Raw genomic sequence first — 13,908 nt, forward strand, 5'->3', positions numbered from 1 at the left:
AGAGGGTGCTCTGAGGTTGTGCTTGTGCTCCTGTGCAAGCTCTAAGCTGCACCCTGGAGCAGTCACAGCACTCCAGGGCTCTGTGTGAAGGTAGGGAGACAGGCATGGTCCTAGCAGGGACAAGCCCCACATCCGAAGCCATGTCTCAGAGACACTGAGCTCTGAGCCTCAGTGTGTCTCAGGTAAGTGCTGGAGTTATGCGGCTCATTAAGCTCCCCAGGGCAGGAGACAGTCTGGGAGCATCCTGACCTTTACTGGAAATCACAAGAAGGGAAAGGTGACCAGGGAGCTGAGCAATGAGCCGTGTCCATGCTCCTCCACCACATCACAGGACCTGTGCAACCTCCTCCTCAGCTCCTGCCTGTGCCACAGGCTCCAGACCAAGTCACAGCCTCCTCCTGGGCTTCCTTTTCCGGGCTGCATGAGGAACAGCAGGAGCCAGCCAAGGACGTGCTCTGTCCCAACAGGGCTGTCATGGTGACAACAAATGCACAACAAACCCTGGCCCTTAGGAACTGAAACCTGACCTGCTCAACCCAACCCCATGGGGCAACTTGCCAGCCCTGGCTTGGTGCCCCCTGCTCACCCAGCTCTCCCCATGTGCCACCTCTTGGCTCTTCGGGCTCTGCAGCCCCCAGGGCCAGCTGGAGCTCCAGCAGAAGAGCTGCTGATGTGCCCAGCCCCAGCTCAGCTCCTGCCTGTTGCCAGCTCAGTGAATCTGGGCTCTTGTGCTGCCTGCTGCTGCCAAGCCCTGCCAGAGCTGCTGCGGGCTGGATGCTCCAGCCAGCGTTACCTGGGCTCCTCTCCGGAGCTGTCAGCTGGAAGCAGAGCCAAAGACACCTGCTTCTGTGGGGAGTTGCAAGGCAAGCTACGGACAAGGCTGTACCTTCAGCAAGGTAGGCTGTACCTACCTTAACCACACTCCTCGGTATGGCAAGCCCAGTTACTGCCCTCTCCTTAAAGCAGAGAGCAAGTGAGCAGCTCTTCCCCACTTTCTGCGGGGTGGGACGACAGCCCTAGGTCCTTGCTGGCCTGGGTGGAGGCTGGTTTAAATTCCCACTTCACAGACAGGCACTGTAACCTCTGACCCTCTGCACTTTGGCACCTGCTTTCATATTTTATGAAGAGCTGGAGGCATGTGTGTTCAGGACAGAGTCCTCCTGGTGCCACCTCCTCCATGCAGCACCCAGGCTCTCTGGCTGTACCTGAGCTCTACTAGAAAAAGCCAGATGGAGGAGAAACACTGGCTGGTGAGGTCTGCTGGGACTCTGGCATCAGGCTGGTCCAGCCCTACTAGATGAACCTCCACACCTGTCCTGCCCACTCTTGACTGTCCCCTCCGGGATGTCCTTTCCACCTGGCAGCCATGGGTTGACACCCTACCTCTGGCTGGGCTGTGAAACAGCAGCTCCTGCCAATGGAGGGATCACAAGGCTGGTTGGGGGACATGACAAAGTGCGGTCCTTCATGTGGCTGTGACCATCTGGGGCTACCCAAAGTGGCCAAGTGCTATGGCATGCCTGCGCCCTCTGACATCAGCCCTGGCACTCACCTCTGAGGTGGGAGGCAAGTTAGTGATCCCAAATCACAGACTCGCAGAGTTGGCTGGTGGTCACCTCTGGAGATCTCCAGACCCTGCTCCAAGCCAGGATCAGTATGAGCAGGCTGCTCAGGGCTTTGTCCAGTCAAGAATTGGCAGCAAGGTCCAGCAAAGAACACGTGCCCCTCAGCCAAGAGGGGGAGATTGTCACAGGGGCTGTACCCCAAAGCAAAGGGCTCTGGGTGCGAGAGCAGAACTGATACCCCTGGGGCAGCTCAGCCATGGGGACACCTGTGTTCATCCTTGCCCTGCAGGTCCTGTGCACAGGGACTAGGGCAGTCAGAGACCTTAGGGTGCCAAAGGCTGCCTGTGTTGTTCAAGCAGCTGCCCAGCTCCCCAGGCTGCTGATTTACCTGCGGGGACCTGCATGGCAGTAGCAAACCGCACGCTGCGTCCCCTTGGTGCGAACAACTCCTGGTGATGCTGTGGCCGGCTGTGCACAACGCTCTGCGCCCACCGGAGCGAGGCCGGGGAGTGCCAGGGGAGCGCCAAGGTCAGAGCGGGCTCTGGGCGAACAGCTGAGGTGGGGCCGTGAGTAAGTGATGTGGGTTGTGTCGGGACTCCATGGCAACCACAATATTTGGGTGCTGCTTCAGCACGCAGCACCCACTGGGAGCCCCACGTGTGGTCGGGCTCTGAGTGAGGAAAGCCAGCAGCCACGATGGGCAGCGCTGGCATGTGGCTGGCTGCCCCCAGGGTTGTTCCAAGGGTGTCCCACCGGGCCGTGCGGAGGGAACAGGTGCTCGCCACGGTGCCTGTCACGCCAGGATGGTTGGCATTTGTCCCCACAGCCTGGGCAGTGGCCTTTGGTCCATGATGTCACCCACCGAGAGGGGCCGGTTCCTCTGGGGAGGGACACGCTGTCTGTGTGGTGCAGGGGACAGGGCTGCGAGGCAGAGCACGGGGGGGCTGCCAGGGGGGAGCCTGCGGTGGAAGAGTGGTGGAGGAAACTCGTGGGGTAATGGAGGGACCTTGTGGGGTGCCGGTAGGGCCTCGTGGGGTGGTGGAGGGGCTTCGTGGGGTGGCGGCGGGCGTCGCAGAGGTGGTCCGTGACGGCTGCCCGGGCTCCGTCTCCCCGCCTCGAGGGCGCTCCCCGGCCGTGCCGCGGCCCGGGGGAGGCGGGAGGGGGCGGCCCGCGGCCCCTCCCGTCGCCATGGCGGCGCCTTAAACAGGCGGCGGCGGCCGCCCCCCCCGCCTCAGAGCGCGACGCCGGGAGGTGAGTGACTGAGCGCGGCCGCCGCGGAGCCGGGAGCCCCCGCCCCGGGGCGCGGCGGCAGCGGGACCCCCGGCCCCCCGGCTCCGGCCGCTGCCCGTCCCGGGGCCAGTGCACGGGGGCGGGGGGGACCGCCGCTGCGCCGGCACCTCCCAGCCGCCGGCGGCGACCTCCGGGCGGCGAGGGTCCCGGCTCCGTGCTGCGGGGCCGTGCGGTGCGGTGCGGTGCGGGGCCGCCCCTCCGGGGCCCTGTTGGCCTCGGGGCTCGTCAGAAGCTGCCACCAGCCCTCACCCCGGCGGCGGGTGCCCCGCGGGAGCTCGGGGACAGGCGGGGACCAGCGGCTGCCCCGCCCCGCCGCTCCTCCCTAGCGACGGTCGCCGGGCAACGCCGCTCCTCCCTAGCAACGGTCCCCAGGCAACGCCGCTCCTCCCTAGCAACGGTCGCCAGGCAGCGCGACGGCCGGCGGCGCCGCAGCCGAGCCCGCTGCTCCTTCGTGCCTGCTCTCCGGCTCCCGGCAAGGCCCCGGGGGGGCCTATCCCGGCCTCCCCCGCCCGGGCACAGGGCGAGGTACCCGCTCTCTGCCTCGGGCTGCCGGGGCCGCACTCGGGCACCGCTTGGCCCAGCCCCGGCTGAGATGCTGTGGTTGCCCAGCACGTGGAAACGATGCTGAGCTGGCAGGGCGAGGCTGGCGAGGCAACAGGAGGCGGGGAGCTGGGATGGGGCAGTGGCCACAGCTGCTACTTGGCGCCCCGGTGCCGCTGGCTGTGGGGCGCCGTGTTTGGCCCAGCCCTGGGGGGCAGGTCGCAGAGCTGGGGTGCTGCCAGCTCCACGCAGGAGGATGCAGCTGTTGGCAGAGCCAGCGGGCAGGGGAGAGGTGGGCTGGAGGCAGGCAGCGGTGCCGTTTCTCATGATCGGCGAGCAGGAAGAAGGCGGCCACATTGCGTCATTCCTGGAGAGTGCTCCCGGGGGGACAGGCTGATGCGCTCACTCCTCGCCAGCCCCTGGAGCCGACAGCCTCGCTGCTGACAGCTCGCAATCGGGAGCCTCCATCCCCCAAGACACATCTCAGCTGTTGGCCTCGGAGCTCGTCAGAAGCTGCCACCAGCCCTCACCCCATGCGTGCAGCTCTGCCAACGCCCTGCTTCTGCCGCGGTCCCTCCGCCCTTGCCAGCCTCCTCCTCCTGCCCTCACGGACCTGAGAGCAGAGCCAGCTGAGCTCTGTCAGTGCTGCCAGCCAGAGCCTGGGCAGTAACGGGCTTCTCTGCCCCTTATTCTGTAGCCCCATGGCTGGGAGCACTGAGATGGCGTCCCTGGAAGAAAGCTTCCGCAAATTTGCCATCTACGGCGACACCAAGGCTACGGGGCAAGAAATGAATGGGAAGAACTGGGCCAAGCTGTGCAAAGACTGCAAAGTCACTGACGGCAAAAGCGTCACCAGCACCGATGTGGACATTGTCTTCTCCAAGGTGAAGTAAGTGACAGCTTTTTGGGGGCCTCCAGCTGCTCAGAGGTTGGGGATGCCCTTGTGGTGCGGGCAGGGTGGCGGTGCCTGCATGCGGTGGTCCCCAGGGAGATGTGGTACCCTGGCTGTATGCCCAGGCCATCCATTCCCATGTTGCACTGGGCATGGAGCAGTGGGTGCTGCCCTGCGGCGTCCTGCCTTCAGGGAGTTTGAGTGGCTGCTTTTGCAAGACCTGATAATAAATTAATGCAAATTTGGGGGGTGGGAGGCTCAGATTTTTTGCAGAGGCTGTGGTCCTGCTCCTGCTCCCAGGCATCGAGGTGGGTCTGGCTGGTTCTGCCAGGTTCCCATCTAGCAAGAAGGTGCTGCAGGGAGCAGAGGAGGGTGTTCAGGGGTGTCCTGTGTGACGTGGCACAGCCCATCCCTAGGCCTGGCCACCCACACCTGAGCTTGGCAAGGACTCTGGTCTTTGCTCCTCAGAGGTCACAGGGGCAGCTGAAGAGCTAAAGGCACTTGGGGCTGCTCTCGGGGTCCCTGAGGACACGCTGATACCCGATGCTCTGCACCAGGGTGCAGGAGCAAGGATAGGTGGAGAACCTGCTCCCTCTGCACCCTCTGTCCAGGCATCCCCTTGTTCCCTGGTGGGGCCAGGTTCCCTGGTCTGAGCACCAGGAGTTTGTCCGTGCATAAAAGGGTGGGTTGCTGTGCTGCCCTGGAGACAAGGAACGGGCGCTCGTGGGACAGATGCTCTGTGCACGTCCTTCTGAATTTGACCAGAGAAGGACTGATGCCTGCCAGGGGAGAGAGGGTGCTGGGCACACCATGCAGGCTCGGAGCAGTGGGAATGGATACGTGTCCTCTCCTGCCACCAGCACCCAAGTCCCAGGGCACTTCCATGCAGGGATGAGGTTTTTAGCATCAAGCACTTTAACAGCATGTGGCTGAAAAGCTCCTGGAGCTCAGCACCTGCTGTGCCTAGCCCAACCGATTCAGCTGGGATTGCCCTGGCCATAGCTGCGTCTTGGAGGTGGGCGAGGGGCCTGAGGCTGTTGGAGAACAAAGCCAAGGTCTCCCTAATGCAGCTCATCCTGCGCTGCAGGAGGTGCAACCTGAGGACGTGCTTATGGCAGCCTGGGTTTTGTACTTGCAGAGGGAAGACAGCCCGTGTCATCAACTACGAGGAGTTCAAGAAGGCACTGGAGGAGCTGGCCCCCAAGAGATTTAAGGACAAGAGCAAAGAGGAGGCGTATGAAGCCATCTGCCAGCTGGTGGCAGGGAAGGAGCCCATTAACGTGGGCGTCACGGTGAGTGAAGAGCCCCTGGGAGCAGGAGGGCTGGTTGGGAGGGGAGGACAGACTTCTGCCTGCAGCAGAGCAGAGACACTTTCCAGGGGACCCCATGGCCCTGGGTGGGCTGGTGATTGCACAGGTCCAGTGGGCATAGGGGGCATAGCAGCGTCCTCAGTGGGTGTCAGGAGCTTGCATGGGGCAAGGGATGAAGGGGATGGGGCATGTTCTTGACTCCCATTGCCTGTCTCCCCACCGCAGAAAGCCAAGAAGGTGGGGGCTGTGGAGAGGCTGACGGACACCTCCAAGTACACGGGCTCCCACAAGGAGCGCTTCGACGAGAGCGGCAAGGGCAAGGGCAAGAGTGGGCGGGAGAACATTGTGGACACCAGTGGATACGTCAGTGCCTACAAGAACGCAGGCACCTACGATGCCAAAGTGAAAAAATAGGGATGGGTGCCTGTGGCGCCCCCCAGCCCGGTCCCTGCGCGTCAGCCATGGGGCCGGCGCTCACGTCAACCCTGGGACATGCCCGCATGATATGGGGCCAGGGAAGCTGCGCTAGGGCCAGCCCCAGGCTGGCAGGATGTTGGCCGCCCAGCACTGATGTGATTGGGAAGTTGCCGGGCTGCGTGCTCTGCCCCAGCATTCTGTCTGTTCCCCCCCGTGCTATGACCACCCCCCCCCCAGCCTCTCCTGTCCCCCTGTGCTGTCACCCCTAGCCGTACTAACAGCACTGCTCCTCAGGGCTCCCCTGCCCCGCTGGCACCCAGACCTTCCCTACCTCAGCCCCAGCTTTTGGGGCACCCTCCCTGCCAGTCCCACTGGGAACTGCAGCCTGTCTTCCCTGCAGACATCCCGGGAAACTGCCCTAACCCTGCACCAATTACACCACAGCTGCCTCCTTCCTTCCACACTGGTGCCTGCCTGTGCGGTGCCCTCGCCACAGGGCTGCCTGGCTTTGCCGCTTGCTAGGCACTGCAGGAGGCTCAGACCCTGCGGTGCTGTTGGCGCCGGTGCTGCTGGGATGCTCCCAGCCTGGCCCCAGGATGCACCCTGGCAGAGCTTGGTGTTGCCTGGCTGTTGGCAAAGGTCTCTGACCTGAACCCCCGTGGCCTCCCACTGCCTTTGTGAAGCCCAAACCAAAGGATGCTGCAGACCCGCACTGTAACCCGGCTCTGCAATAAAATCCCGTCCACGCTGACGCCCCTGGTCTGGTTGTGTTCAGTGGGATTGAGCAGTGAGAGCCCCTTTGCCTGCTCACCCACCTGGGTGGTGGGAGGCTCAGCTGGCTGTGCTGCCCCAGGGCAGCTATGCTGTGCTGTGGGCTTGGCCCTGACCGTCGGCAGTTTTGGCAGCTCCTGGCTGGCCCCAAGTTGCCTGAGCAACTGCAGGCACACAAACATGAGCGCCTGGCTCCTGCTCCTGCTCTGTTTGCAACCAAACACACAAGCTCCTGGTAACGATCCCTGGGAACAGGCTGGGCTCTGGGATGGGATGGCGGCTCCAGGATGGGGTGGCTGCTGCTGCAGGTGCTTGGGTGCACAAGGCTGGGTGCAGGTGCTGCCACCCTGATCCCAGGCATGGGCAGAGCCTGCTGCAGTGCTGCCTGGGTGGCAGTGCCAGGCTTTCCAGCTAGATACCCACCTCTATGGTCATCTGTTTGGAGCTGGGCTCCCTAAATAACCCACAGGGGTTATTTTGCAGGTGCCTCAGCTGTGAGAGATGTGCTGGGGGCATGCATGTAGCTTGGGTGGGCTTGCTCCCTGCCATTGCACAGCCCTGCACCTTCTGCATCCTAGTCACCTGCTTTTTAAAACAGCAAAAGGAAGAAGTGGTCTTCTTCTGGGCTGGTTTCAGCCTCACCCTCAGTGAGGCTCCACCAGTGGCAGGCTGGGGGTGAGGGCTAGGGGGATATTAGCCCTCCTTTGAGTGGACCAGAGGGAGTTCGTGGCTGTCTGTGCCCCTAAATGCTCCTTCCAAGATCTAATGTTCCTCCTTTGAAAAGCTGTTGCTGATGGGGGCTTTAACCCTTTCCTGACTCCATTGCCCAGCTGCAAAAATGAGGTGCAAAATTCCCAGGGTAAGGCTGTCCTGCATTGCCTCATGGTCCGTGGAGGTGCCGTCCGCAGCCCCATCCCTGTGCACAGACTTAGAGGCTTTGCGAAGGAAGAACATTTTCTGAAGAGGTGAGCAGGCCAGACCCCATGGGACTCATCCCCTGTCGGTGGCGGATCGGTACATGGCACTGATCAGGACCTGGTGGTGGAGCAAAGAGGGGTACCTGTGTCAGGGCAGCTCCGAAGGGGAGTTGTGGGTGCTGACATGCTTTTGATACCGGGAAATCAAGCCCAGGAAGGGGATTTCTGCCTGGTTTTAAGCTTGCATGTGGCAAGAGTAGCAGCTCTCGCATCCCCATGTCCAGCAGCAGAGCAGGGCATTTGGGAGCAGCAGTTGTTCCTCCCCCAGCTGCTCACCCCACCTCTGCCTCTGAGGCTGGGGACCTCAGCAGCTCAGCTGTCCACCTAGCAGCTGCTGAAGGCCCATGGTTTGCGAGCCAGCAAAGAGGGTGGATGGGTCCTCACTTGGAGTTACCTCCATAAGTTCATCTAGAAGCAAGGGGAGCTGAGCTGCTGCTGCTTGGGTGATGGAGCAGTCAGGGCAGGGACTGCAGCACCTCCCCCCAGACAGTCAGCTTGGCTGAGCCTTACCATCACTTGGTTGCATCCTGCTCTGAATCCTGAACAGAAGCAGCTTCTTTGCAGCCTGTGAAGACATGGAAGAGGTCATGCAGTGGCTAGCAGTTCCCATGCACTGCCAAACTGCCCAGCCTAAAGGTGCTCCTTACCTGCTCCAGCTCCTCTTCAAGTTCCCCACCGCTCGCTCCACAGCTTAAACAGGACTTTCCCCTCTGACTTTCTCCTTGTTCCCAAGGAGGCAACTCCAGCGCATGCTGTTCCCTGCATAGGGATAGGGCTGGGTGGTGAGGGTAGCAATGGCCAGACCACTCTGGCCAGGCTGGTTGGCACTGTCTAGTCTGGTATCTCGGTCCTGCCAAACCAGCCCCAGGAGAATCAGTGCCAGCAAAGACCCAACAGGGTCTGATGTCTGCAAAGTGCCTAAGATCAACCTGAAAAGAAGTCAGTCTTCCCCTGAATTGATGGGAACAGCTTCCTGGGAACAACAAGACGTTGGTTTGGGACTTCACCAAAAATAGAAAACATTCTGAATACCAGAGTAGTGATCTCCTGGGGAGCTGTTGGCTGTGTATGTGTGTACAAGGCTCGCCCCGTTCATCCTTGCAGGAGGGTGTGAAGGCCCTTTAGAAAAAGCATCTGAAGTACCATGGCTGTGACCTGCATTACAGATACTTTATGCAGCCTCTATGCTTGGTTGAAGCCAGGTGGAGACATGGCCTCACAGGGAGGTAAGTGCAAGGAATATGGCCTTTAAACATCAGTCTTCATGACTAATGTGGACAGGAAAGCAGAGGTCCCAGGACGGTTGGCACTGGAGCACAGGACAAATGAGGAGAGGCCAAGTTGGGGTGCTCAGCCCTCGAGAAGACCATAACCTGAAGGAACTTCCATAGGACCAGCAGCTCTGGCTGTTTTCCCAGTGAAGCTTGAAGTGATGCCACAGGCTGCTGAGACAGCAGAGACTTTAAAATATTAGTTGCAGAACTACTTTCTGTGATGAAAAGTGACACAGCTCCCCAAAAAGGGCTTGCAGCCATTTCCCCTGTGCTAATGAATTTGCTCTGGCAAAGCATTTGCTCTGGGGTTGGCTCCACACCAGCTCAAGAAAGGACATTTTGCAGCCAGCGTATAATTCCCTCACAGTGGAGCCAGCGGGCGGAAGGTGTCTCAGCCAGTATTTATGTTGTTTGCATTGATCTAAGCCCCAGACATGAAGCTTTTTTCTCCTTCCCATTTGTTTCTTCCCCTTGGCTGCTCTCCGGCCCCACTCCCACAGGGGAGGGGCACGCCAGACCTCACCCCCAACCCTTCCACCACACTCACCTGCTCCACCATTTTGGACAAACCCAGACCCTCTTACAGGATGATGTCCCAGCCTGCCAGTGAGATGTGCAGCCCAGAAGGCTCAGCTGAATAGTAATAATGAATTTAGCTGTAAAATGTGTTCTCTGCCCCCAAGGTCACTTCCCTAGAGAGTTTCTAAAATCATCTGGGGTCATGTCTGATGTGCTTCATACTTTGACAGCAAGTTGTGTGCCTGGGATAAGGGATCTGGCTCCTCTGAGAGATCATTTTTCTTGGGGATGAGTGGTTTGACCAGGGATACTGATGAGGACTGATCACTCTGTTCCTCAAGGATGTAGATTCATTCCTAGAAGAGCGAAACAGTGGATGCCAATAAGCCCAGCAAGGTCTTACCCTTTCTGTCCCTGTGTAGGAGCATCAGGAAGTAATTATAGATGTTGTTGTTCGAAAGAACTGCTCCCTCAGCGAACATCCCTCTGCAGAGTGTATTGTGCTGGTACAGTGCAGATCCTTGGTCTCACGCCAGGCAAAACAGCTTCCCTATCAAGTTGTACCTGCGCTGCCTTCCTCAGTACTTTTCCATTTCACTGCTAGCCCGACAGACAACATTTTCCAAAATACACAGACTAGGCTGTAAATCGTGTTCAGACAAGATTCAGAGAGCAGCTTGTAACCCGGTGGGTCAGGCACTTTCTCAGAGCTGTACATCTAAACCTGGGGCTAGAATTTCAAATCCTTGCAGTCAGTGCCCTGAGATATTGGTTTGACAGTGAATGTTACATGCAATACTTCATCGCCAGCTACGTGTTGCCAGCGCTGTGCTGGAATATTGATTCAGTACCATTTTAGAGGGAATTCAATTAACTAAATTACCATCTTCCCAGCATGGCATGGTTTCAGATAAAATGTTATTATACAGGAGTCATCCCCACTTTTTGTTAATATAACAACTGCGGCAGAAGTGTAAGAACACAGGGGGAGATAGAAGCAGGAAGATGCAGAGAAATAAAAAAAAAAAGCAAGGATTAGATTTGCCAGCTTTAAATACAGCATGAGATTTCATACAAGATGAAACTGAACACAATTCATATTTAATGTCTGTTTTGTTCTCTGCACAGAGGGCAATTGCATAATTGCTCTGAACTGCAGTACTGACCAGAGCTGTGCGCTGATGGTACCAATGCAGTTCTTCCTAGTGGGGATGATGTCTCATGACTGGTGAATTTCTCAGATGGAAGAGGTGTTTTGTGAACAGTGTGGCTGCTCTCTTTAGTCAACTGCTGCAGCAGGAGGGTTTGTGGACACTAAAGACCTGGACAAGATTGTTGCAGAAAAAAAATTTAAATGGTGAGCATGCATCCAGGAGAGTGAACCTGCTATAAAGATTTTTTCCAAAACTGATACACTAATTTCCATTTATTCAAAATCACATTTTAAAATGTTTGTACTTAGGGCTCTAAGTTTGTAGCTTAGAGCTCTGTATTTCAAGATGACTATAACTACAGCTATGATTCATTTTAAGATTTCATGCATAGCTGGCTTACAATGGTTAATAACTGATAGAAACCATTCAAAGAGATTGATAGTATGTGCTAAGACAGCTGGAAGCACATCAGTGGAGTCCTATGATTGCAAAAGGCAAGTCTGCTCTCTCTCATTTTGACCTGAGATACTTTTTCTAAAAAAAGCAGTTTCATCAGACCCAGAATATTCCTGACTTTCTGCTCACCAAACTGGCATTTTCATATCTTGGCTTGAAAGTCTGTAACCAGTTCCAGCCTCCTGAAGCGTACAGTGTGTGCTAATGATCACCAAAATAGCCCGCTCATGTGTCAAAGCCCTGAATTCATCCGTTTGCCACCAGCACAGGGGTATTACAAGAAGTATACATGACTTAGGTGAGGGACAGAGTACTGCTTCCTGCCGTGACAGGCAAGCTGTGTACCCTACCTGAGACTGGCCCATACCTCTGTAGAAGGGGTATGGTCATACAGTCCTGTAGAAGAGCCCTGGTCTCCTGAAGTCTGGTAAGTTGTTTCACTTCCAGTCTTAAAAATTCCACCTGAGAACTCAGCTGGTCACTTTTCCAAAGCAACTAATCTAAAGGAAACACAGGGAGAAGGTTAAGTTTACAAGTACTGTCTTACCGAGCATCTTTCTAACAGGTAGGGCTGTTCTGAGAGACAAAAGGGGACTGTGGGATCCAGAGGCTGGAGGATACGCTCAACAAAAAGTCTCCAGAGCAGCCTATGAGGGGTTGCAGAACATTCTTTGTTACCCAAAGTCTTTAAAACTCAGGGCTGTAGGAGTGGCTAAAGCCCATCCCGCAGTTCAGTGCTACCTTCCTGACCCTGCAGCATCCAGGGCAAAGAACCGTGTGACCTCTGCTGCAGGGCAGGTCAGAGGAGATGCTCGAACCTCCTTGGCCATCCAACCTGTGAGGCTATCTCCAATTACATCGCTCCTGTTACCTTTTATACCAGAAGAGTGCTGGACAAATGGGGATGAAGGTTTGGACTGCTGTCAGTTTGCCTGTCTGAGGGCAATGACAGGCTGAAAATATCTGATAATCACATTCAGTTTGTAGGAAAGCTTGTTTTGGTCCTTCAGCAGTCCAGGTATCCATCCTATGATGTTACAGGTTCCTTATTTCCTTGCAGTAATCTTGTTCTTGCTGTACAGTGAACCAAAGCCCCTAGAAAAGGCATATATGGCACAGCTGGCCATATATAGAATGTGGAAGCTGATACATGGCTCTCCTTCAGCCCTTCACTCAGCTGCTGCATCAGATAATCCATTTGTGATGAGACAAGACAAAAGAAAACAAAACAAAAATCCCCAAAATCACAAAGGGTCACAAATGTTAAGAGAAATGAATCACTTTTCTACAGTTTTGCCAGTGCCTGGTAAGTCCCTAGGAGCCTTTCCAACGATGCTGGTGAGCCGCCTAAAGAGTGATAAATGACAATGAGTGTAACATGGTGTGAGTTTAAGCGAACCCTTATGTCACTGCTTTGAAGTATTTGTTTGAAACACACTTCCAAAGAGAAAAGACATTTTCAAAGCATTCCTGCATAGGTGTGCAAAAAATAACCTAAACACCAGTAAAATCTGAAACACAAAAAGATATTCAGGCATTTTGGCAGGGAGCTTAGGCGATGTCAGAAAACAAATCTAAACAGAAAAGTTTCTATGGATTTTTTTTTTGAGACCTAATTGGAAACAGATTTTAGCTTTGGATTTAAACATTTCCCTGCAGCATTTGCAATGCTATCCCTACATTATGCATTTTAGTCTCAAGCAGCATGAGTATGAGGCTGTTGAGCGGAGGAGGGAAAAAGCCAGCAGCCTCTTGCTCACGTTATTGCCACAGGTTTTGCCAGTGGTCTTGGGAAAGTCATGCAACCTGAATCTCCTGAGGTTTTTACCCAGTAGACTTCAAGATAAATTACAAAATCAAGAGACCCCTATCCATTGATCTCCACCTTTCTGCCCTCATAAATCCAGCATTTCTTGCTCCACTGAGGCAGAGCTTTGAGAATAGTGAGGAGCTGAGGGTGGGTTAACATCACAACTCTAGGTGGACCATGTAGATTTTGAACTCCTGTCAGGATGGGTACCTCATTCAGCCCAGACATCTCATTTCCTGACTCAGTGTGTTAGAGTGAGTAAGATCTACTGAGATGACCAGTTTTCCACTGGATCAAGAGTCTGATTTGATGTGAAGCACCCCACAGCCACGTATTTGTTAAATCCAGCCTGAGGAAGGGAGCGGGAACATAGCTGGAGGCAGCGGGGGGGACCAGGACCTGTGACAGGCTGCAATGCGATCATATCAAGTGAAACACAAAACTGCAGCCAAAATGCATGTGCAACATCTGGGAAATGCAGAAATTTGAACAACTATGGTATTTGGCCCTGAAGATCATCCAGAGGATGGTAAGTGTTGCTAGAAGTCTCGCGATGTAGTGGATGGACCCAGATCTTTCCAGGGTTGAACGTGAGACAAAATCGGTATGAACAGGACGGTGGAGGCTGGCAGATGAGTGTTTGCTGTTTGCTTGTTTTCTCAGGAACCAGGAGAGGCCAGTTGACAGCTGAACAGCTCCTCTGCGCGGCAGCTGCCTGGCCAGCACGGATGAGTGGTGGGGGATTTCAATGTGAAACGCTTAGCTGAATATAGATAAAACTCCATAGGCACGGACTAAAGACGGGACCTGTCTGACAGCAAAGCTTTTGAACTGTCAATGGGTTTACGCTGCACAGGCTGGAGAGGACAACAGTGACCAGCCATTTGTTTATACAGTGTTTATTTATCGATGGTATAATAAAGTTATCCTTAT

General features: G+C 55.9%; 1 protein-coding gene across 1 annotated transcript; it reads left to right on the top strand.

Moving 5' to 3' along the window:
* The first annotated feature begins 3,512 nt into the window (after positions 1-3,512).
* On the top strand, positions 3,513-6,752 carry TPPP3 (tubulin polymerization promoting protein family member 3). The gene is made up of 3 exons (XM_075510390.1): positions 3,513-4,284; positions 5,426-5,579; positions 5,823-6,752. The coding sequence occupies exons 1-3, from the start codon at positions 4,097-4,099 to the stop codon at positions 6,009-6,011; spliced, it is 531 nt and encodes a 176-aa protein (XP_075366505.1). The 5' UTR covers positions 3,513-4,096; the 3' UTR covers positions 6,012-6,752.
* Positions 6,753-13,908: the final 7,156 nt, after the last annotated feature.

Source organism: Mycteria americana, chromosome 8 (assembly GCF_035582795.1).
Source record: "Mycteria americana isolate JAX WOST 10 ecotype Jacksonville Zoo and Gardens chromosome 8, USCA_MyAme_1.0, whole genome shotgun sequence".
Lineage (NCBI taxonomy): Eukaryota > Metazoa > Chordata > Aves > Ciconiiformes > Ciconiidae > Mycteria > Mycteria americana.